The sequence below is a fragment of the Sebastes umbrosus genome, chromosome 15, assembly GCF_015220745.1.
Source record: "Sebastes umbrosus isolate fSebUmb1 chromosome 15, fSebUmb1.pri, whole genome shotgun sequence".
NCBI lineage: Eukaryota > Metazoa > Chordata > Actinopteri > Perciformes > Sebastidae > Sebastes > Sebastes umbrosus.
In genome coordinates this window covers 6,980,043-7,005,396 of record NC_051283.1, presented here as the reverse complement: position 1 = coordinate 7,005,396, position 25,354 = coordinate 6,980,043, and the positions used below count along the sequence as shown (strand labels likewise).

Genomic DNA, 25,354 nt, shown 5'->3' with positions numbered 1-25,354 from the left:
CAGATGCAGGTTACGAGTTTATCCGTTAATGTAAATCAGGATTAATGGGACATGTTGATGAATCCTGACCTGAGAGTTTCCAGAGTACAGTGTGGACTCTCCATTCCAGCAGACAACCACTTCACTCCTGAATCCTGCAGGTTGTTGTTACTCAGGTCCAGCTCTCTCAGACTAGAGGACTGGGAGCTGAGAACTGAGGACAGAGCCTCACAGCTTCTCTCTGAGAGGTTACAGACACTCAGTCTGAAGAGACAGTAATGAAGAAAAAACAAGTTGAAAAGATGGAGTATTTAAGTTCTGATATATGAATCCAACTATCTCTGTACTTACAGAGCTTTGTTGGAGGCTTTGACCACTGGCAGCAGCCTCAGAAGAGCCTCCTCTGAAGCACAGTATTTCTTCAGGTCAAACACGTCCAGATCTTCTCCTGATGACAGTAAGATGAAGGCCAGAGCTGACCACTGAGCAGGAGACACTCTATATTTGGAGAGACGTCCTGAACTCAGGTACTGTTGGATGTCATTCACCAGAGAACGATCATTCAGTTCATTCAGACAGTGGAACAGATTGATGCTTTTCTCTGCAGAGAGATCCTCATCGAGCTTCTTCTTGATGTGCTGGACTGTTTCCTGATTGGTCTGTGAGCTACTGCCTGTCTGTGTCAGCAGGCCTCGTAGGAGAGTCTGATTGGTCTGCAGCGAAAGACCCAGGAGGAAGCGGAGGAACAAGTCCAGGTGTCCATTTGGACTCTGCAAGGCCTTGTCCACAGCACTCTGGTAGAAGTGTGTCTCAGACTTCTGGGAGGTTGTTACTTCTTCTGCCATCAGATTGACTCCAGAGTTGATGAAAGTCAGATGGACATGAAGAGCAGCAAGGAACTCCTGAACACTCAGATGGACGAAGCAGAACACCTTGTCCTGGTACAGTCCTCTCTCCTCTTTAAAGATCTGTGTGAACACTCCTGAGTACACTGAGGCTGCTCTGATATCGATGCCACACTCTGTCAGGTCAGATTCATAGAAGATCAGGTTGCCTTTCTGCAGCTGATCAAAAGCCAGTTTTCCCAGATACTCAATCATCTTCCTGCTCTGTGGAGTCCAGTGTGGATCAGTCTCAGCTCCTCCATCATACTTGATGTTCTTCACTTTGGACTGAACCACCAGGAAGTGGATGTACATCTCAGTCAGGGTCTTGGGCAGCTCTCCTCCCTCTCTGGTCTTCAACACCTCCTCCAGAACTGTAGACGTGATCCAGCAGAAGACCGGGATGTGACACATAATGTGGAGGGTTCGTGATTTCTTGATGTGGGAGATGATTGTGCTGGTCTGCTCCTCGTCTCTGGATCTCTTTCTGAAGTACTCCTCCTTCTGTGGGTCGGTGAACCCTCTCACCTCTGTCACCATGTCAACACACTCAGGAGGGATCTGATTGGCTGCTGCAGGTCGTGTAGTTATCCAGATGTGAGCAGAGGGAAGCAGGTTCCCCCTGATGAGGTTTGTCAGCAGCACATTCACTGAGGTGGACTCTTTAACATCAGTCAGGATCTCATTGTTGTGGAAGTCCAGAGGAAGTCGACACTCATCCAGACCATCAAAGATGAACACAACCTGGAACTCTTCAAACCTGCAGATTCCTGCTTCTTTGGTTTCAGTAAAGAAGTGATGAACAAGCTCCACCAAGCTGTACTTTTTGTCTTTCAGCACATTCAGCTCTCTGAAAGTGAACGGAAATGTTAACAGTATGTCCTGGTTGGCTTTGTCTTCAGCCCAGTCCAGAGTGAACTTCTGTGTTAAGATTGTTTTCCCGATGCCAGCCACTCCCTTCGTCAGCACTGTTCTGATTGGTACATCTCTTCCAGGTGAGGCTTTAAAGATGTCTTCTTGTCTGATTGTTGTCTCTGGTCTGTGTGGTTTCCTGGATGCTGTTTCAATCTGTCTGACCTCATGTTCAGCATTGACCTCTGCAGACCCTCCCTCTGTGATGTGAAGCTCTGTGTAGACCTGATTCAGAAGGGTTGGGTTTCCTGCTTTAGCGATCCCCTCAAACACACACTGGAACTTCTTCTTCAGGTTAGATTTGAGTTCAAGCTGACAAACTGCAGCAAAAGTTCCTGAATGAACACAAGATCAATAAGTCAAAGAACATATTTCAACATTTCCTCAAAGAATGAGTAAATGAATATACATCAGACCGGCACATACGGGAGCTTCGCAAAAACTCAAGGCCACGCCCCCTTTTGGGGGAAAGAAAAACAAAGATCTCATAGACTTCAATGCAATTTAACGAATGTCTGGATTGTAATTTTGACAAATTCATATGCATTCATCTCTTGTTATACAAACGTTTATTTAATACACATGTCTAATAATTATTTTGTGATCTTGCCTGAACCAGAGCGTTGGCGATACCTCAATAAGTGAAGGTTGATCTCCGCCATGTCCCTTCAGTCTCCCCTGTCCAACACAGTGGAGGATATTACTGATCCAGACTTTTCTACATATCTGATTGAATCCCGTCAGGCTAAGTGTTGTCTGTAAATAATCAACTGTTTGATCTATAGGCTGAGATTTAGTTGGATGCTGCTATAACGTTAATGTATGACTGTATCACTGCAGCAGCTTCCCACTCAAGCTAACGTTAGCTAGCCATGCTAGTCACTGTCACAGCATCATTTAGCCATTTAGCACACTGACGGTGAATATTCACGTATCGTATGAGCCTCAGATGTCAGTGTGAAAGTCTCGGTTAACCCGCTACACAATAGCTTTTCATAATTTTCTCTCCTGTGACAGCGAGTTTCTTTCCCCCAAAAGGAAGTGCAGACTCGGCGATGACACCATGCTGGTCTGGTCTACAGCTTGGAGCCATAAAGCCATGCTGGTCTGGTCTATAGCTTGGAGCCATAAAGCCATGCTGGTCTGGTCTATAGCTTGGAGCCATAAAGCCATGCTGGTCTGGTCTATAGCTTGGAGCTATACAAATCGGAGCTCAGCGTTTTTGGATTTATTGTTGTTTCAACCAACTACACCGCAACTCTTCAGAATAGCGTTATTACTATTGGCGGTTTGTTTAAAGTAGAAGTTTGGAGACATGTTTCAACTTCTTCTGTTTACTCTGTTACCGTCCACAAGGGACACGGGATTGGTTTCCCCCTAAAAGGGCCGTGGTCACGAGAGCCTAGTCTGGATGAAATAATTGCTGGTCTGATGTATAGACCTCTTCTGTTTGAGAAAGTTAACATTAACTAATGGGACCAAATTAGCCGACCCCTTTGCCGCTGGGAGACTACTTCAGGAGGAGTAAATGGCTGGCTAGTTAGCCAGCTAGATTGTCTAGAGACTGACAAGCTAGCTAGCTAACGCCTGCTCTCCTCCCGATGAAGTAGTCTCCTAGTGGTGAGGAGTGAGGCAGAGGGACCGTGACCCAGCGCTGTCCGCTGTTGGCTGGTGGCCAACGGCAGCGCTGTAAAGATAAATTGAGGGTGTATAAATCTTTGAATGCCTATATAGGAAGACCATATTTTCAAACCCCCAAACCGGGACACTTAAGTGTACCACACGTTCAAACACGCGCATGTTCATGCAAGCACGCGCTAATATGCACGCACCATAGGCGTTCTCATCAGGACTGCTAACTTGGCGCACTTGTGGTGCATTTGAGCACGGAGTGGGATCAGAAAGAAGGCATTATTATAGGGGGGTGCATTAAAGGCTGTGACAATCATGACTTATCACATTCACTACTTTCTCCCCCTTTAATCACAGGACTATCCCCTCATGACGCACTGACAGTTTGGGAGTCCTGTAGAGAGTTTCCCTCAGAGGAAACGTATTGTTGTCTGGGCCTACGTACATTATTTTTCAACTTGTTTTGTCTCAGGCTATTATAATTAAAAATGTGGAGCTCAGACGAAATTTTGGACAGGATGGAGACAACGGGTGAAATACTGACGGTCCTGAGGGAGTTATAAGCGGAGCGAAAAGCCTGTTGATGCGCAGAAGGAACTGTGTAGAATAATTTATCCAAACGACACGTTTGATGTGCACATAAGCACGGGGGGTTCTGCGTAATGTTGGCTTGACCGCGCGCAACATCACTCTCTATAGAGACTACAGTGGTGCACTGTGCTGGCTCTCTTTATACTTATCTCATGCCCACAAATTAATGAATGAGTGGAACATGATAAACGTCGATGTAAGTATAATATTATTATTTTAATTGTTGTGAAAACCGGGACAATTTGTTAGTGACTGTTGAAAACCGGGACATTTGAGTGTTTTACAGATATGTGTCGGGACTCGGGACACGTCAGCTTGAAACCTGGACTGTCCAGGACAAACTGGGACATCTGGTCACCGTATGCCTATAGTTAACTATCCTTCAGGAAAGTCAGTCTAAAAGAGAGTCGTACAATAGTGGCGAAGCGTTTCAGAGATGGAGAGAAATGGTTGCTAATAGTTTAGCCTTCTGCTAACCACAGCCAATGGCTCACGGCTGCGTTTAGCAGAAGGCTAAATATTAGCAACATTTACTCTCCATCTCTGAAACGTTACGATATTGTAGCTCACTAGAGCCTCGAATCACAGTTTGTCATCTCAACTGTATGTGATATCTGGATTCTGGCACCCAACAACACAGCAAGATTACATTTTAGATGTGTAACTTTAACCCACTGCTAGTGTTAGCCTCCAGCTAACACTGTGACGTAATCATAACGTCGACACACAAAGGGTCTATATTTTGGTCCATCTCTTGAGACAATAGTAAACGTCCCATTCATCCTACATGTTAAATCTTTAGAGAAATCCTCTTACTGCTCTGCAGACAGTCAGCCAGCTCCTCCTGCTTCATTCTCCTCAGGAAGTGCAGTGTGATCTTCACAAATTCCTCTCTCCTCCTCCTCTTCTCTTCTTCCTCACCGTCCAACACCTCCTCATCCTCCCTCTCACTCTCTAAGCATTCTGGGTAATCTGAATTTAAAACCTTCTGGATCTTCTTCAGCTCGTTCTTCACAAAAGTGACGATGTTCTCCTCCAGCAGCTGGAACAGAATATTATATGAATGACACGATCAAACTAAAATCATGGAACCAAACATCAGATCCATGTTGGACAGAATGACATCCCACTGGTCTAAAAAGTGCAGCATGGAGATGACTGTGAACAGAATAGACGTAAAAGTAGTTGTTGTACATATATAGACCATAAATATGGAGTCCAGGTGTGTTTGATGCTGCTGGGCAGACTGAAAACTGGGAACCTCCGAGCTCTCCTGGTCCACTCTGTGGAGGAATCATGAAGAATTAGCTCACATTATGTCTGTCCAAACAGAGATAAACACCAGGGACAGGTCCATGAAGTGATATTTGGATGTCAACAGTGAATCTGATGACTCCCTGTAGTGGTAAATGTCTACTAGTCCTGCTGATCCCACTGAGAATCAACAGCTCAGTCTGCAGCCGTTTGTAGCTTTCAGCTCACTGTTTTCTTGAAAAAGAGATCTCACAACTCGGAGTATAATAAAAATCATTTTGTTTTCATTATCAGTTTGAAATCCTCACCGTTGTTCAACAGAGTGGGGTCCATCTTTGAAGCATACAGGAAGATCCATAGACCAGTCACTCTTCATGGACACACAGCTGGGTTCAGGTTCAGGTTTTTCCAGCTTCCCCCTGATAGAAACAAGATAAATTCAGCACTGCACTCACAACACACTGAGACAAAACAGCTGGAAATGATGCTGTGGGGTGATCATATTAGTTGTACAGTAATGCCGTATCATTGATAAAAAGAGGAACAGACGTGATGTTTTAACTGAGTGTCCATTAGAGCTGGGACGATACATCTATCTCCTGATTCAATACTATCACGATACTTGGGTGCCGATTCAACATGTATTGCGATTTTTTAGTATTCGATTTTATGATTTATTGTGATTTTTAAAAAAAATTTTAACACTAGACCATGGGAAAATGTTGAATCATACACTTCTAGGGACTTTTACTTTGGAAAATATCTAAATGAATCTATTAAAACTGTTTGATTTTCAGCATATATGTAGTCAGAGATGTCCTGAAGTCAAATATATCAGTCATAGTCAGGAATTATTTATTATATTTTATATCCAGCAACCCAAAAATCAAAGAATAAAGACATTTACCTCACAAATTAGTGGTATTTTTTTTTTTATTATAAGGAACATGTAATGTTTTATACTTCTGATGAATATAATCCAATCAAACAGTTCAGGTAAAAAATCCAAACCGTTCAGTTCGCTAGTCACGGTTCGGGACGTGTATGAATTCTTCGGTTCATTTGAAATAAGTTATGAGGCCAATTGTGTATTTTTTTTCATGTAGAGTTAGGCTCCCGTTTACTGTCACACTAGAAATCAAGGCCTGTTGAAGGAGGCTGGGACACAGGTGGACATGGTTCTTGAGGTACGGGATATAACAAATACGCAGTGTCACTGAAGCTGCGGTCGTACGTTGCTATTGGCTCAATTTCAGCGAGTGCAGACCAGATTTTACTGCGCATGCTTTGTACCCCAAAGATATGACGCGTTGATGAAGCGTGATCCAGCCTCCCTCTCCGGATGAAGTGGCGAGTGCGGCTGTCACTCAGATAAGGAAATGGCGAGTGGACACGATAAAGTACAATTAGAGGATCCACCAGCATCGTTTGGCTCTGCTGTATGGGAGCATTACGGATTTAGTGTTACCATGAAAATTATGAAAAAAGTGGTGGATAAAACGGTGACTGTGAAAGCACTGTGCAACACGTGTGGTTTATGCTAGCGGCAACACTTCGGGTAGGAAAGACCAACTCCTGATATTACGTCACGTTACCAAGACTACAACATTAAAAGCGGTAACTTCCTTCTGCCTCCACATAGACTCAAATGAATCAAATAAATGTATATCGATTCTGGCATTAAAACATCGATTTCATAATGGTACAAAAAAATCGCAATACATAGGTGAATCCATTTTTTGTCCCACCCCTAGTGTCCATCTTTATATTTAACTTCCCTTACGTCTGATATCATCATCATTTTGTTTTCATTATCAGTTTGAAATCCTCACCGTTGTTCAACAGAGTGGCGTCCATCTTTGAAGTTTACAGGACGATCCATAGACCTGTCACTCTTCATGGACACACAGCTGGGTTCAGGTTCAGGACTGTCTGGTTTCTGATGGATCCTGATAAAAAGAAATCCATTGAAGCTCACATATTAAGAAACATTGTCAGTGAATCAAAGACTTTGTGACATGGAGAAGAGTCCTGGACAGTTAGAGATGGTCAACTCACCTCTGAGCTCTGGTCTGGCTGTCATGATCCCCACGCAGAGTGGTTTTAGAGGGAGGGACTCCCTCCTCTTTGTCCTCACACTGACTCATAGCAGAGCCTTCACATGAAGCCAACAAGCTGCAGGGAGAGCTCACACATTAATCCTTTTTATCATGACTAACACACAGCGCTCATTCACCTCAATACTAAATACACTCATGGGACTGTTCCCATGTTGTTGGCACTTTGAGCTGCAGTCATACCTAAGAAATGACATTCACAATATGGATGTGCATTCCAAGCAAAAAAAACTATTCAAAAATCACTGTGAACAAGTCGATTATTATTCGAAAAATGCTGGGAATGAGGAAGGAATGAGGAAGGAATAAGGAAGGAATGAGGAAGGAATGAGGGAGGAATGAGGAAGGAATGAGGAAGGAATGAGGAAGGAATAAGGGAGGAATGAGGAAGGAATAAGGAGGGAATGAGATAGGAATGAGGAAGGAATGAGGGAGGAATGAGGGAGGAATGAGGAAGGAATAAGGGAGGAATGAGGAAGGAATAAGGAGGGAATGAGATAGGAATGAGGAAGGAATGAGGAAGGAATAAGGGAGGAATGAGGAAGGAATAAGGAGGGAATGAGGAAGGAATGAGATAGGAATGAGGAAGGAATGAGGAAGGAATGAGGAAGGAATGAGGAAGGAATAAGGGACTCCTCAGTAACCATTCTATATTATGTCTTAGGGCAGTTTCACATTAGGTACGATTGATCCGTACCGTGCCCGAGTACGGATCGACGAACCGTGCCTGAGTACGGTACGGAGTGTTCACACTAATCAAACGATCTGGACTTTGGGGACAAGTGTATTTGGATCCGGGCCCCTGTCCCTAATGTGAAAGCACCCTTACTTTACTTGGGGTTAAGTAATCAGAATGAATGAGTCGCTACTAATTTTCCTAACTGCTAGTGAAGCACTAATTAATGAGTAACTCCCAATCAAATTTTATAAAATAAGTAATGATTAGTCAATGAGTAGTTAATGATTAGTTAACGATGTTAATTATGTTAATTAAAAAAACAAGAGGATCTAACCGCTAGTGAACCTCTAATTAATGAGTAACTCTCAATCAAATTTTATAGAATAAGTAATGATTAGTCAATGATTAGTTAATAGGGATGTTAATAATTAACCGTTAAACCATTGACCGACATTAAGCATTTTAACCAATTAATGCTATCGGTTAAAACGGTTAAAAGAAATGTTGATTATTAATTAAAAAGCTGAGAAAAACTCGTCACTTAAATGAGAAAAGCTGGTCCACCTTAAGAGAGTCCGAGCCGGCGTTACAGATACAGGAAGTTGGCTCCCCCGTATAGCTCGCTTGAGCGGAGGGTTGCATTCGAATAGTCCTTTTTCTCTTAGGAAGGTTCCTAACGGAGTGAAATGACCCGGAAGTACCTCAGTAGCAGCCATGACAAGAGCTGTTCGAATTCACCAAATGCTAAGGAAAGGAGCTTCAATGCTTCCTTTATTATCTCCTTCAGCAGAGGACACACTGGACCATCCTTTACCAAAGTAAAGGAGAGAATAACATCCCACAATTCCTTGCGGCCGCAGCATTTAAAGCGACGCACCATTCGGCCGTTCATAATAACAAACGATATGCTTATCTTGCATATTATTTTCATACAATAATTGGGATTCATGTTTAATATGAGTGGACAGTGACAACCATTTCGTTTCACTTTATTTTTAATTAATTATTTATTTCGAACATGTAACAAATACCTCAGTAAAACACAAAACAAGAATAACTAATAAAATGAACAGTAAACAATCAATTAACAAATAATCAACATAAATAAATATTACATGTCCCAAAAGAAGTTGGAAGAAGTATATGATCCTACCCCTTCTCCATAACTCCAACAATTAACTCAATATTTATCATATATTCCTTTGTTTATTTCAATTCCAACCTTGGTAATGAAGTGATATTTTTCACCGGTTGTAGACGTTAGGTTAGATGATCTTTTTTTATATGTTGATGTAAAGTGCTCCAGCAGCAGGAGGAGTTGTGGTATCTCTCTTTAACACACCGCGGGTGAAGCAGCCCGTCATTGAAATACCTATTTAAGAACGCACAGGGGGTTGCGGCGCCTTTTGTAGTCCGTCTTCAGAACATTGTAGTTTCACCACAGCAGACTGACGTCACTAACATCCGCCACCGTCGCTACATAATTACGGAGTGCTAGTGAAAGAGCAGTCGGATGCACTCAAACATTAGTTTAAAAGTAAGACAAGTAAAACATAATACGAAGTGGTTACTGAGTTCCTCATTACTTCATCATTAACTTATAAATACTCACCCTTTTTGTTCCCCCCCCCCCCCACAAGTAAAGAGAGACTAATACGGAGTAGTTACTGAGGAGTCCCTCATTCGTTCCCTAGTGACTACTCACATTTCTGTGCCCCTTATTGTAAAGTGTTACCATGGCAGCTAGTCCAATAATCCAAAAACAATCATGTTACCTTGTTAGCTGCTGCTGAATTCACATCCACATCAGCTCCCAGAGACTTTCTGTCTTCATCTGTAGAGGAAACAATGAGTCCAATCATTGATCAGCACATCATCATCATTCATCCTCTACTACTGATCATCACTGATGGAGTCATCACTCATGTCTCCTCTGGCTGTTAGAGGATGTGTCTCCCTCTGGTGGCACAACTGCAAACTGCATTATGTCACGTTTAACCAACGCACTCGTTTCATCGTTTCAAGCTTTTCAAAATAATAACACCCATCATTATTTTTTGGCTCCATGTGGTTTGAAAATGGTTTAATATTAGCTGAAGATTCTGCAGATGGTCAAACACAAGATGAGTTAAAGCCTTCGTGTATTTGTGGATCCTCACCAGGATCATGTTTCTGTGTCAACATGAAGATTAAAGAGGAAACTGGTTCATTCAGATCATCAGTGATATTTCAAACCAGTTTCAAATATCTCCTCTAGTCTAAGACGACTCTTTATAGAAGGAATTGATTTGTGTGACAGCAAGATTACCAACAAAGTTATTATGAATATTCTGTTAAAAGAATACTTCCCTAACCCAGTTAAGAGAAATTATGTTTTCAAGGAATTTGAAGCTGAAGAGTTTAAGATAATACGGAGAAGATCTATTTCATTCCCTCTCCCTCCTGAGGTGAACTTCAAAATCCTGAATGAGATTTACCCAACGAACCAATTCTTAAGACGGAGGTTTAACTTTGAAGTGAATAACTGAGTATTTTGTGAAAGTGAAATTGAAAGTTTGGAACAAATGATTTTTCATTGTGAATCTGTGAAGTTTTCCTGGAATGACATGCAGAGCTGGTTACAATCCTAGAGGACTGAGCTGTCACCACTGACAGACAAAACGGTCACATTTGATATCTTTGCTGTGAATCAGAATTAGGATTTTGTTATCAATAATTTACTATTAAGTACATTATTTTATGCATAAATGTAGATACCTCAAAACAAAACCATGTCTGATTAGTATGAAGAATGAGATAAAGCTGCTCAGTAAATCTTTGTTGATTATGACTGACAAAAAAGCTGTTAAATTATTCTCTTTATTTGATATGTACAAATTAATTTGAGATGAGCCCTGTTTCTTTTATTTTAAGTGATATATTTTTTTTTCTTTTTGATTCATTTATTTATTATTTTTTTATTACTTGTTGTACTTTGACCAGTTTTACTTTATTTTTATTCACTTTGAATGTTATCTTTGATATATGTTGTTGCCCATGCTCAACCTACAGTGTTTTTCTTACTGTTATGATAATTGACAGTGTCTTGTTGTTTGTATATTTTTAATAACGAATAAAAAAGAAATTCAGAACAGACTAAAAGTGTGGTCTAAATTGCACAGGGTGTAAAGAAAATTTAAAAAAAAATGTTTCTAAATCAATATTTACAATGATGCACAAAGCTTGATGAAAATTAATTTAAATGTCTTAAAAATCTTATAAAAGTTAAAAAAAAGCAAAATGTATAAAAATGAACATTATAGTGATGTTGTGATGAAAACTATAAAAAATAAACATGTCACAGATTAAAATCTTAACCACTATATGTGATTTTGTGTGTCTGATTCTGTGTGTATGTTCATAATCTGATGGTTGAAATTCATAGAAGTGGATTTTTTATTTTTATTTAGGAGAGTCAAAAGTGACCGTTAACTACAGGACACACGAGCTTCATATTCAACTGCAGAATACGTGACGCAGCCGTTTGTTCCAAACACTAACATGCACGCGCACTGGGCGTTCCAGCGCGCGTAGGCCACAGGTGTGTAATTTAGTGAAAAGGTCAAAATCCGTGTTTAATTTAGTCTTTTCATATTCAACTGGGAATCATAAATCGGATAATCAAAGAAAATAATCGTTATTTCGTTATTCGGTGACGAATCCAATAGAAAAAGAGTCGTTTACAAACCTTTTCAGAAGGAGAGAGGAGCTGCTGTGACACAACCGAGCTCAAAGTGAAACTAAACTGGAACTCTCGGTGTTCAGGTATATCCTGCAATCTGACTTCAAAATAAAAGCACCGTCCCTGATGAAAGCGACAGGCCGTTTTGTCCATAGACATACATACAGTACAGATGTATGCGTATGTATGTCTATGATTTCATCAGCAGCAGAAAATAAAAGAAATGTCAAGTTTTCACTTTGTTTTAACGCTTCTTTCAACGTTAGTTTGGATGATGGTGAAGTTCGTGTGTTCTGAAGTTTCTTCACAGAGAAAGAGGAAGTGCGCAACCAGGAAATGCAGCTTCATCAGCGATGTGTCCCTTAAAGTCTTTAAAAACGACAGTTTTTATTTCACTCTAAATGTTGGCTGTCTTCATCTCATCAATCTAACTCTGATCTCATGTGTTTCTGACTCTTCACCTCTAAGCTGCAGTAATGTGTTTCTGTCACAAGATAGCGCCAGAGTAAACATGACTGACTGAAGAGTTGGAGAGTTCAACACCACTACATAATCAGAATACTACACAATCTGTCATGGAGGAAAAAGTACTATACTTCAACTTTATTTTATCAAGTATACTTTAAGTAAATGTAAAGTATATATTCCCCAGGTATACTTTATGCAGTAAGTATACTAATATCAATGTACTAGTAGTATACTTGTAAGTGTGCTACTTATACTTCTTGGGACTAAAGTGGCCCACTTTTTAGTTTATAAAAGTACTTTTAAGTGTACTTTAAGAGTAAGAAGAGTAAACTTTGATTACACAACTAGTTTACACACAAGTTTAATTTTGTACTGCAACTGTACTATAAGTGTACTGATAGTTTATTAGTTTTACACTCGTAGTCCACTTTATAGTTTATGAAAGTATACTTTAAAGTATATTCTCAGTAAATCACTAGTTTAATAGTTTTTATACTGCAACTATACTATATATTTGTAGCCCACTTTTTAGGACTCGAGTCACACTTAAGTCACACACATATATCATTGCTATTATAATTATATTATTATTGTGAACAGATAATCCAAAACTTAGAAAATTGTTGATGAATTGAAGTAAATTCATATCAAAACATCATTTTACAAATTCACACACTTTAATAGGCTACGCTATCATAAAGTCAAACACAACTACAAGCATACCTAGTATAGTATACCTTTCTGTAGGCCTATAAGGTAGAACACTTAATTATACTTTTCTTAAGTACATCTGGATCAAAAGATTAAGTACAAGTAGACCTATAAGCCATAAATACTTAGACTTTTCTGTAAACTTGTCAGTATGAGCCAAGTATACTTCAGTGTACTTTTGTTAAGTATATCTCTGATAAGTACATAAAAAGTAAACTGAAAGTATACACTCTTATTGTAGGTTTAAAAGAAGTTTACTAACAGCACACTTGAATAAACGTTTTTTGGTATGGTCACTCAGTAAAGAATGCATCAGCAGCTGTTTGGTCAAATCATTTGACCTTATTTGTGACTTGGATGAAACAAGTGGTGCAAACTAAGGTAACTAATTGCTTAGTGTTACATTGTCATAAGCCATTTATACCAATTCTTCTTTTTTGGACAAAAAGTGAGTTAAATTGAACTTAGAACCGAATGACTGACATGAACAGGACAATAAAGTTACTGAGCAAAAGTCAGTAGCTGGCTGGGAGTTCCTGTTCGAGGGGTTATGCAGAAAAGGATAACGCAAGACTTTGTGTTGATGTATTCACGTTCTGCATTCAAGATACAGCCGGAATCAGTCCTATCAGTCTGGTGTACTCTGTTAACTATCAACACCACTGTCACTCCATTTGTTTTTGTATAGTTTCTATGTTATTCTTATTTTAGTTTTATACACCCATTATTATTCATTCTTTTACTTTATCTATTAATCTGTACTCTGTCTGTCGTTGTGCTGCTGCAACAACAGATTTCCCCTCTGGTGATCAATACAGTTTCATCTGATCTTCTAGTATTTTATTTCTTAATAAAGAATAAAGAAAGGATTAAATAGATGTGTTGTTTTACGGTTGTAAACATCAGTAATACAAATAGAAACAGTGCCTGATATAAAGGAAAGAGGATCCTGTGAACCTGTATTTAAATTAAAATATCAAAACACACCTTGTGTTGTTGTCAGATCTCACAGTAACAATGCATCATATTTTATAGGCTGATCTGTGACACCTTAAAAAGTAAATCTGTCCCCTTGAACAGTAAAGAAGGATTAGTATGGGGACCTGTTACAGAACATGGAGATAAAGTTTACTGTTGTTGAATTAACTTCTTGTCTGATCAAGTCCTCAAATACTAATCTGTACAACATGATTCACATAATGATCACCTGAATATATTCATACATTACCTTAATGTTCAGTCACATTGGAGCAGACCGGGTCTTCTCCTCAACTACAGCTATTGAGGGACAACCTGAGTTTTTATATAGTAGGACAACAGGACCGAAAGCTATTGTTACTATCAGTGGTGCAGGGCGATGTCTGTTTTTGAGCTCAGTAACATTCAGTAATTCCCTACATTTTTACTGCTTCTTCTCGAGCAATTTCTACTATTATTAAAAAAAAATAATAAAAGTAGTCCCATGTGCCCAAAGACTAGTGTGATAGGAAATTTAAAATTTCACACAAATGGGTTAATAGTTCTCTGGCAAGCTGCAGCTGGAGATATATTTAGCTCGTCAGGTGAGGAATTGTACCACCTTTTATTTTGCCATAGTTTCAGTGTTATATGATACAGTGCGTTTTGGACTTCAGCAGCAGACAAGCCCAGACAACGAGCTTTAGTGGAAGCAGGCTGGAATACAGTTTACACAAAACCAGAAAAGCTTTGGACTGAAGAAATAGTTCACATCAGCTGACTCTACTTAGCTCTCCAGCTCTACTTCTTTTTCAAAACAAGATGCGTTTATTTCTCTTGCTCCTATTCTGTCATGTTTCATCTACAGTTAAGATGACATTTTAAATCAGTTTGATTTGGCCTACAAGCTCCTGGAGAGCTGGATAACACCACAACACAGCCTTGTACTGTTTCTCTTGAGTGAAGTTAACATGCGTAGGGTGTTAATGTGTTTACATACTATTTAAAAAAAACTAAAAAACTACATAAAACAATTTTAAATAGGTATTTCATTTGATTCATATGCAATTTAACAAACATATTTTGTTGCAAGTGAAAAGGTAAGTGATGTGAGTGCATGTGAGAATACCATAATGAGGTGTGCCCTGTACAGTATTGCTATCTTTTTATAGAGTTACTGAGAAACTGTCACATAATGCTCATTGCTCAAGACACAAATTAATTGAATAATACTACTAATAGGAATATGGCTTTGGTATATTTTTGTTATTTACTGATGAAACAAAAACTTTGATTCTGTGGTTATAGAAAAAAGACAACCAGTTGTCCAACAGAATGATGTAAGACAAAAAAAAAGAAGCAAATCCATTAGCTGGAAAACCTGTTTGTCCGACAGTGAAACATTACCCCAATAAAATATAAAACGTCAAAGAGCTTTACAATAACCAACAAGAAACAAATCAGAAACAACTGGAGCGGAGGTTTGAAATATGTGATACGTTTGTGCACTTTTGGCTTGTGTGTTTTGTTTAAATGATCTGAGCTGGTTTCAAGTAAGTGGAATCGTAATGCTACATCATAAAGTGCCTTTTTAGACAACAACGCTGGACCTCATGAATGCTCTTGTGGCTGAATGGGAGCAAATCCCTGCAGCCAAAGGACGGACATAAGGGTGCAATGTTCAGGTGTCCACAGACAACCAGAATATCCTTGGACAAGGTTAGACCAGGTGTCTATATTCTTTTAGGGTTTGTTTAGTTTACGTCTTTTCCTGGTGTTGAGTTATATATGAATAGTTCAGGACTTTGTGTTAAGGATGTGACCGTTCCTTCCTTCCTTCCCATCAGTATCACTGATCCAGCGTGGCATCCAGTAATTGGGGAGCCACTCGGCCCGGCCTGGGTAGTGCTTCTCAAACACCTGCCTGAAGTAATAGGCCTCTTTGGTGCGTGGCGGGTTGTGAGGGAACCTCTTGTGAGCCTTCGCCATCTGGTCAGCATTCACCTGAGAGAAGACAGAAAGCAGGTTATCGGATATAACTAGGGCTGTCAATCGATTCAAATATGTAATCGCAGGATTGTCCATGATTAATCACAATTAATTGCAAATTAATCTCACATTTTTTTTATCTGTTCAAAATGCACCTTAAAGGGAGATTTGTCAAGTATTTAATACTCTTATCGGCATGGGAGTGGACAAATATGCTGCTTTATGCAAATGTATGTATATATTTATTATTGGAAATAGGCAACAACAGCTGTCAGTGTGTCAGTGTGCTGACTTGACTATGACTTGCCCCAAACTGCACGCGATTATCATAAAGTGGGCATGTCTGTAAAGGGGAGACTCGTGGGTACCCATAGAACCCATTTTCATTCACATATCTGGAGGTCAGAGGTCAAGGGACCCCTTTGAAAATGGCCATGACAGTTTTTCCTCACCATAACTGAGTTTAAGTTTGGAGCGTTATTTAGCCTCCTTCGTGACAAGCCAGTATGACATGATTGGTGCTCTTCACTCTAGCTTTAAAACTGAGCCTGCTACAACCTTCAAAAGATCGATTGTCATAATGCGTTAAAGAAATTAGTGGCATTAAAACGAATTTGCGTTAACATGTTATTATCGTTAACTTTGACAGCCCTATTTAGCGCCTGAAAAAATGTCAAATCACGGATAAGCCGGTATGTATATACAGTGTTGGACTAAACAACGGTGTGTTGGAGTGTATAACTGACAAGCCAGTGCTTCACTGTTTTACCCTGTTGAATTGTCCTATATGTAAATTAAGAGGTTGACTATCAACAAAAAATATGAGCCTCAATTTTACAACAGACCATAAACACACCATTGGTTCTAAGCACTCCTGCAGGTGGTTGTACCAGAACTTCTCCGGCGACATCAGACCATTACCGAAGGGTACTTTCTCCCTCCAGAGAATCTCATCAGGGATCAAATTCAAACCTCTGAAAGACTCCCGCAGAAGATGTTTCTCCACTCCGTCCTGGTTACACAGGGGGGGCACAGCATTGTTACAAAGCCTTATTTCATTCCTCAAGTTACATCTTCATGCACAGACAAGAAACATTATAAAACTACTGACCTTAGGAATCCTCATCTCCTCAGGCAAAGAAAGGTAGTATGCTGTGAATCTGTGGTCCAGGAAAGGCGCTCTGAGCTCCAGACTGAAACACAAGAACAACAAGACTCGGGTCAAAACCGAGTATATGGCTGCTGGACCGTGTACGGTTATTAAAGAACCGCGCGGTCACATATGGAGAGAAACGGGGAAATGCAGAAAAGCTGTTGTGTAGCATATTAACCCACGCTTTAACATTGAGATTTGAGGCAGATAAAATGTGTGAATATTCACTGTCAGTATTGTAAATCACTAAATGATGTTGTGACTGTTGGATGATGGATAAATTAGCTTAGCTAACTTGAGTGGGAGGCTGCTGCAGTACAGTCATTCATCAGCATATCATCATCAGACTGTGGTCTCCAACTAAATCTCAGTTTAAAGATCAAACAGTTGGCTATAAACAGGTTGATAGTTTACAGACAACACTAAACCTAACGATACCTGGTGATTCAATCAAATATGTAAAGTTATAGATGTCCGGATAAGCAATACCCGGCCACTGTGTCATTCATCCACTTGAACGAAGGGCGACCTAGGGGGAAGACTACTGCTTGAACATTACATTACACTTCTACATTTTACTCCTTGGCGTACTGTGACTTTTTCCTGCGTACCGGATCTTCTCATAAGCTGCCGGTACTCTTCTTTGCCCTCTCCGTATCTGGTTCTCTGGGAGATTCATAACGGCGATTCATAACGACAGAGTGCCAGCGTTTTTTACGTCATGAGTTTACAAGAAAAAAAGTCGTAATATTACGAGAATAAAGTCATAACTTAACGAGAAAAAAAAGATGTAATATTACAAGAATAAAGTCATAACTTAACGAGTAAAAAAAGTCTTAATATTACAAGAATAAAGTCATAACTTAACGAGAAAAAAAAGATGTAATATTATGAGAATAAAGTCATAACTTTACAAGAAAAAGAAAATAACACCTAAAATTACTACTTTATGATATGACTTTATTCCCATAATACTATGACTTTATTCCCGAAATCTTAGATTTATTTTTTTTTCCTCAATGTGGCCCTAATACTCCGTCGTAACGTCGTACCATAGACCTACAACGATGATAAATAAAAATGAAAAAGTAAACAAAAAACAGTTATTCATTTCCACTTTTATAAATCCACAGGGAGTCACTGGAGAGAGGCTAAAGAGCTGCATGTGTCTCCGGAGCCGCAGGTTGCTGACCCCTGTCCTAACTGGATGTGATTCGAACGACATCAGATTGTTTTCAGTTTTTCCCAACGAATATGTCCGTGAACCTGCTGCTGAGTGACGTGTCATTTGTTTGAAAAAACGCTCACCCTGGCTCTATTTATGCAAAGTTTCAAACACCTCCAACCTATTTTCACTGGTCAAAATCGACGGTGAGAACAACTGAGAGTTAATCAATATCGTGCTCTCTATAGACAGTGACATCGCTCGTAATATATCTGGACAATTTTCATCTGTCACAGTGTCATTCTTAATACTACCACCTGATGGCCTCAAAGTAAAGAAGTCCTACACATAGTGGCTTTAATCCTTTGACTATGGTCAGACATCTGATCCCTCCTTTGAGTTAGATGTGAAGGTCGACCATATTGTAACTACTAAATGGTGGTTTGGAAAAAGTGGTTTCCTTGAGGAATGGTAGCAATAAATTGATACATAGGAATTTGAATAAACACCTTTGTCACAGGGTTAAGAGGTACAGGTTTAGAGCGTTATTTAGCTTCCTTTGCGACAAGTTTGGTACCATGCTTCGGAGCTTGTAGGCAGAAGGCCTACTTTGCATTTGCGTTTTGAAATTGGCAGACTGAATTGTGATTGGAAAGGTTCTCAGGCTCAGTTTCTGAAATATTGAAAACAATATTGGTGTCATCAGGCTATAAAAACTATAATTAAACAGTTTAAATGCACATACTCTAGCACTGGTTGCACAACACCGCTGAAAGAAACACTGAAACAATGAATGAAATGAACGGATGTACCCGTGTGCAGCAGTGGTTTGATCAGCACGGAGGACATCAAACAGGTAGAGCTCCTTCATCAGTCGAACGCTCTCCTCTGCAGCTGCTTTGGGAGTTGGAGCCTGGAGGAGGAACACAACTCTAGATGACGCCAGATGAGATGTATAATCCCTCACAATGTATAATCTCTCAAGCAGGTTTTGGGTCTACCCTGGGGTCTTCTCTCAGTTGAACATATCCATAGAGGCCACTGGGAGGCATCCTGATCTCAAAAGCCCTCTCCCTAAATATTTTTTTATTCTAGCACAGCAAACTTGCAGCACACACTTTGCCCCTTCTTTGAGTACTGTGTTGACTTCTGGTCTCACCATGTGGAAATAACTGTATCCTTGAGTCAGCTCATCTGAGCCGTCTCTCGATCACCACACTGTCCGTCTTCTCCTTGATGTATTTGGAAACTAAGTACATCACTACAAAAAAAAATCAGAGCACAAAAAGGAGTAATTCTTAACTCAAGGTCCACTTACAAGCTTTCTCCATCGCCCCACCATGGTACGGACTTCCTCTTTGTTTTGCCTTTACTCTAAGGGATGGATCTCAGTGAAGCTGTTACCTTCTCTTATTTTATTAAGAGTTTGTTTGGTCATATTACCATTAATCTGATTCAGATACATGTATTCATCGCTCATTTTCAGCCGATTAGACTGTTGTCAGGCTATTGAATAGTTATAAGTCGCGATAAGCACTATAGATATGGGTTGATAAGGGCCTCCTGGGTTTTATTTGCTTATTGAATGGCCTGATAACAATCAATTTGGGTGCCATTTTCCACTCCGGTCCACTTCAGTCACTGAGGCATTAAAGGGTTTTTTTCCGCCACTCTCCGTTCCACCCACGCTAGTTTCATCATGTTCCTTTCTCTTACGGTCACTTGACTCCTTGTATAGTAAATCCACCTGTGACTCTTCATGCCTGCCAGCTCGGTGCCTCACAAAGAGATGGTATGCACTTAACAGCACACAATATATAAATACAGGAAGAATGAATACAGACGTTTTTTATACATTCCCAATGGCTAAATAGAGGGGAAGCATCGTTAAGTGTTAATTCTTCTAAAGGGTTGTGAACATTTCTTTAATGTGAATATCAACACTCACCAACAGAGGCGTTTATGTTGCTGGTGTCGTAGGTCTCCAGGTTGAAAATGACCTCCTCCACTGCTTTGATGCCTTCTTCAACAGTGAAGTGCACCTCATGATGTTCACTGCCAATGTGTGCTGCTACCTGATAAACATTCAAAATAAAACCTGAGGGGAGTGGGCAAATATGCTTCTTTATGCAAATGTATGTATATATTTTTTATTGGAAATCAATTAACAAGACAAAACAATGACAAATGTTGTCCAGGAACCCTCACAGGTACTGCATTTAGCATAAAAAAATATGCTCAAATCATAACATGGCAAACTGCAGCCCAACAGGCAGCAACAGCTGTCAGTGTGTCAGTGTGCTGACTTGACTATGACTTGCCCCAAAACTGCATGTGATTATCATAAAGTGGGCATGTCTGTAAAGAGGAGACTCGTGGGTACCCATAGAACCCATTTTCATTCACATATCTTGAGGTCAGAGGTCAAGGGACCCCTTTGAAAATGGCCATGCCGGTTTTTCCTTGACAAAATTTAGCGTAGGTTTGGAGCGTTATTATCACGTTAACTTTGACAGCCCTAGTTATTTTAGATCACAAGCCTTTAAAAAGCTAACAATATTATGGGACAAAAACATTACATCATTTTGAGGCCTTACCTGGCGATGTAGCAGTCCACCACATTGGGACACGGCTCTATGTTGCATTTCACCAACGGTGGGAAGAACGTGGCCTCGTAGATGTAGAACAGCAGGAAGAAAAACACGCCGTCCACCGATATCTTAAACAGCAGGCTTAAGAAGTAGGTCCACCACAGACCCCCTCGCTTCTTCCCCGTGTGATCGTACAGCGGGGCGCAGTCTTCTCCGTACTTCAGTCAGTGTTTGCGCTCGCGTTCTTCTCGGTAGGAGACGTGGAGCGTCACAAGAAAGGACGGGCAGGTGATGAAGATCAGCTGAAGAGCCCAGAGTCGGGTGTAGGAGATGGGGTTGTAGTGGTCGTAGCAGACGTTGTGACAACCGGGCTGCCGGGTGTTGCAGTCAAAGTCCTTCTGCTCGTCACCCCAGACCTTCTCGCAGGCCATCAGGAAGACCAAGAGCCTGAAGATGAAGACAATGGCGAGCCAGATGCGACCAAGCGCCGTGGAGTATTTTTTCACCCCGCTAAGGAGGCCCTCGAGGAAGGCCCAATTCATGGTGTTGTGTCAGATGTCAGGCTGAAGGAAAAAGAAGCACCAAATACAGCAAAATGGGTGCAAACACTCTGCTGAGTGCTCAAATACAAATGGCTTGAACTGAGCACGTCAGGCACAAAGGCTCTTTAATATAGCACTTATTACTTACTGCCTTCTTGGCACAGGTTGAAGGGGAGGGAGGAATATCGAACAAAGCAAACATAGACTCATTCTTCTGCTGCAGCCACTAGTGGACCTGGTTTTAGCAAACACCTTGAGAGAGATAGAGAGAGGCAGGGACATTGCTAGATACGAACTCACACATGAGTATACACACATGAGAAGGAGTACACTTACAAGTACACTGATATTAGTATACTTACTACATAAAGTATACTTGGTAAATATACTTGAACTTAATTTCACTTCATGAAATAAACTTGAAGTACTTTTTCGTAAGGGTTCCATCACTTCAGGTGTTTTAAATTAAGACTTTTTCAGCCCACTTTCCAAATGTGTGAGACTCGGCAGACGATGCTCAAAGTAATAACTCATATTGCAGAGCGTTGCGACATTAATCCCTGATCCAGGGACATCTGGAGAACATCTGGATAAGCTGTTGGAGAGAAATCCCAGCTCAATGTTTATCAAACCAGTGGATGAGAAAGAAATATTGGATATTGTTAATAAGTGTAAAAATAAAAAGTCTACTGATTTTAATGACATTGATATGACTCTAGTGAAAAAGGACATTAAAGGGGGTTTCAAAACCATTAACATACATCTGTAACTTCTCATTCCAAACCGGTTCATTTCCAAACAAAATGAAAATAGCTTAAGTCATACCTATGTACAAAACTGGGAACAAACACAACATCAAAAACTACAGTCCTGTCTCTTTACTTCGACAATTTTCCAAAATACTGGAAAAACTCTTCAACAATAGATTGGACACATTCTTAGAAAAGCACAAGTTACTCACTGACAGTCAATACGGATTCAGATCAAACAGATCAACATCACTGGCAATAATGGAATCAATCGAGGAAATCACTAACGCTATAGATCACAAACAATATGCAGTAGGGGTATTTATTGACATCAAAAAAGCTTTGTACACAATCAACCATGACATATGAATCAATAAACTGGAAAGCTATGGTATCAGGGGTTCAGAATAAGAAGAAGAAGAAGAAGAAGAAAGTGGCCTTCACGCAATTAGTTTCCCACTAACAGACTGAATCAAGGAGTGACAGCTCAGTTAGGATACTATAGCTAGAAACCTGACGTGTTTAGACGACACTTTGTTCAAACTAATTATTGTGAAGCTGGAGAGTGTGCTGGAGACTATTGAGTGACGCTGATTTGTGAAAAGACGGATTGAGAAACAACCAGTGGCCAAACTAATTAGCTGGCTCAGCTAATGAGCTAATCAGCTGGCACCAACAAGACGCCATGAGGAGACGAAGACGACATTAAAATATCGCTCGACTTTCGGACTTCTGCTGTCAGATTACAGACTTAGTCGAAGTAAAGTAAATAAGCCTTGAGGATACAAAGCCCCGAGAGGGAAAAAAGGCATGAAGAACGACAGGCTTCCTGATCAGAGGAAGATTCAATCATGGAAGTCTTCATTAAAGTGAACAGAACAGCTGAAGATGCTGAGGTGCTGGTCATCAGAGACATGGAGGAATGGGACAAATACCAGTGAGCTCTAAAGAACAACGAAACAAGGTCATGATTAAATGAATGCATTTCTTACAACCATGCCAAGTTATAGATAATGGAGATAATGATGAACCACAATCCACAAGGATGACAGAATATGATAAACTGGGTTTGATTGTTTTTAATATAGCCTACTGACCAGTGGCGGCCGGCCAATAGAGGGCGCTAGGGCGCCCCCCCCCCCTGAGCCAGACAGCCACACACAAAAAAAATCTCTGCCTTTCTGACTCTGCCTGTTTGCTTGTCATCCCCTGCGGTTGGCTCCTCAATATTGCGGCTATTGTGACATCAGCAGCAAATTAACACGACTCCTATATGGAGGCTTTATGGTAAAAAAAAGCAGATATCTGAAAGTACAAACAGGGACGCAGGAGAGAAACTACACCTCAAACCACAGAGATTCAGTTAGAAGCTACAAAAGTAGTGAGAGCTGAACAACCAGAGATTTTTAAAAACGTCTCCCTGGTCTCCAGCACAGAGTTGAGTCTCGCAGCACACGCTTGTTTGAGGGGGAGAAGGGGTGGTTGTCACGGGTTGGCTGTGGCCGGCAAGACGTCACTGTCTTTCCAGACAGCTCTCAACCCCTCAGAGTCCAGACCAGCTCAGGTCACCCTCACCTGCTCCAACTGCATTTACAATCACTGAGAGATCAGTGAGGAGAACACAGAGACACTGAAGAACCAGACCTAAACCCAAACCCATACCTATACCTAAACCCAAACCCAAACCCAAACCCAGGATAAAGAGGTTCAGTGAATGTGGTGTTGAAGGTGTGGAGGTGGATCAGTGTGTCAGAGGAGACGCTGTAGAAGGACAGAGTGCCAGCAGGACAGTCTACATACACTGCTACTCTACCGGAGTAGGAGGAGGAGAAGGGGATGATGGATGTTTCTCTGTTATTGTGCCAGACAGAGTATTGACCATCACAGCACCACAGACTCCAGGACTGATCATTCCTTCCAAACACAGCGTCTTCGTATCCTCTCCTGCTGATTCCTCTGTAACTCACTGAAATACAAACATCTCCTCTCCACTCGACCTCCCAGTAACAGCGACCAGTCAGACCAGTTCTACACAGCAGCTGAGGCCACCTGTCAAATCTGTCTGGATGATCAGGATATGACTGAACCTCCTCCACATATGTCACCTTCCTGTTGTTGTCAGACAGTTTGAGCTCTCTGTTCACTGTGTTTGTGTCGAGTGTGAGTTCACAGGAATCTGATGGAGAGAACAAGACACAATACAGCTGCAGTTATTAATCTATCGTCTCTGATGATGACATCACAGATTTGAATGAGTGATGTCACAGTTTGAAGATGGTTGACGCTTTGTTTTCATAAATCAAATTAAAAACACACTTACACTTCCTCAGACCGGGTGTCAACCATCGGACTCCAGCAGGCTCCAACCTGAAAGGAGGAGGGGGGTCAGAGCAGCACTTCCTCTCTCAGCATGGAAACATGGACATCGCATCGCTGTCATACGCACAGCTTTGTTATCCTCTACAAATGTACTTACATGTTCACATGGAGCACTTCTTATAAACAAGGATAAAATGAGCATGGCAAAAATAAATAAGCATTCTGGGTTTGTCACACCACAGAAAAATGTGTTACTAACCACCCAGACAAATTTGAATGATTAAGAAAATTGCCAAATATATAAAATTAGCTTTCAAAATCATGGCAAAATAAGCAGTATTCTCTGCTCTGAGACGCTGGGGGCGTGTCGCTGAAGACGCTGAAACCTGAAACCTGAAACCTCTCTTATTACATTCATGGCTGAAACCACACCCACCAGCGGGGAAGGTGCAGCCTGTCAGGATTCCTCAGTAGCGGCGAGCGAACAGGGAAGAGCCCAGCGCCAAATCGCTGTTCGACGGGCGGATTGGGGAAATGTGGCTTGAGTCCTTCTGATCGAGGATCAGCCTGTGGACAGTGTGAGGCCGCTAACGGCCCCCGTTGCGCAGTCTGCCCGGGGGATTCAACTCGGCGGGTTAGGGACGGCCGCTCGGTGTCGGAGGATCCCCTTGCGGGACCACTCCACGGTGCTGGCTGGCCCCCCCGCCGCATTTCATCCGAGGCGTTTGCCGCCGGGGCCGTGGACAAAGTGCTTGCTTTTGTGACACTTTGTCATTTTCTTTTTTTTTTTAAAGACTATTAATTTTTTACAGGTTTATAGAAAAAGAATAAATATACATAGCACATCGGATGGATTACAATCATAAAAATGCAATACAAACAGTAACGAAAATGCCTATAGTTGGGTTTGAACCCACCAACCTGTTAACATGAGTCACATG

General features: G+C 40.9%; 2 protein-coding genes and 1 pseudogene across 13 annotated transcripts in view; all 3 read right to left on the bottom strand.

The window, feature by feature from the left end:
* The window catches only part of LOC119503191 (NACHT, LRR and PYD domains-containing protein 3-like), a 179,776-nt gene that overhangs the window by 59,388 nt on the left and 95,034 nt on the right, over positions 1-25,354 (bottom strand). For 2 of the 12 annotated variants that reach the window (XM_037794799.1, XM_037794806.1), the window contains exons 1-9: positions 11,776-11,844; positions 9,824-9,882; positions 7,311-7,427; positions 7,085-7,201; positions 5,561-5,671; positions 5,203-5,281; positions 4,815-5,040; positions 331-2,110; positions 70-243 (exon numbers count right to left, since the gene is read on the bottom strand). In XM_037794799.1, coding sequence (XP_037650727.1) covers positions 70-243; positions 331-2,110; positions 4,815-5,040; positions 5,203-5,281; positions 5,561-5,671; positions 7,085-7,201; positions 7,311-7,399 — 2,576 coding nt within the window. In that variant the 5' untranslated portion in view covers positions 7,400-7,427; positions 9,824-9,882; positions 11,776-11,844. Of the gene's footprint in view, positions 1-69; positions 244-330; positions 2,111-4,814; positions 5,041-5,202; positions 5,282-5,560; positions 5,672-7,084; positions 7,202-7,310; positions 7,431-9,823; positions 9,883-11,775; positions 11,845-17,644; positions 17,651-22,504; positions 24,271-24,414; positions 24,462-25,354 lie in introns of those variants that run through there. The other 10 variants (XM_037794801.1, XM_037794790.1, XM_037794791.1 and 7 more) reach the window with 10 other exon arrangements.
* Positions 15,285-20,788, bottom strand: LOC119503010 (annotated as a pseudogene).
* Positions 20,806-21,345, bottom strand: LOC119503196 (gap junction beta-3 protein-like). The gene is given in 1 exon segment (XM_037794811.1): positions 20,806-21,345. A coding segment is annotated over 1 exon segment (540 nt).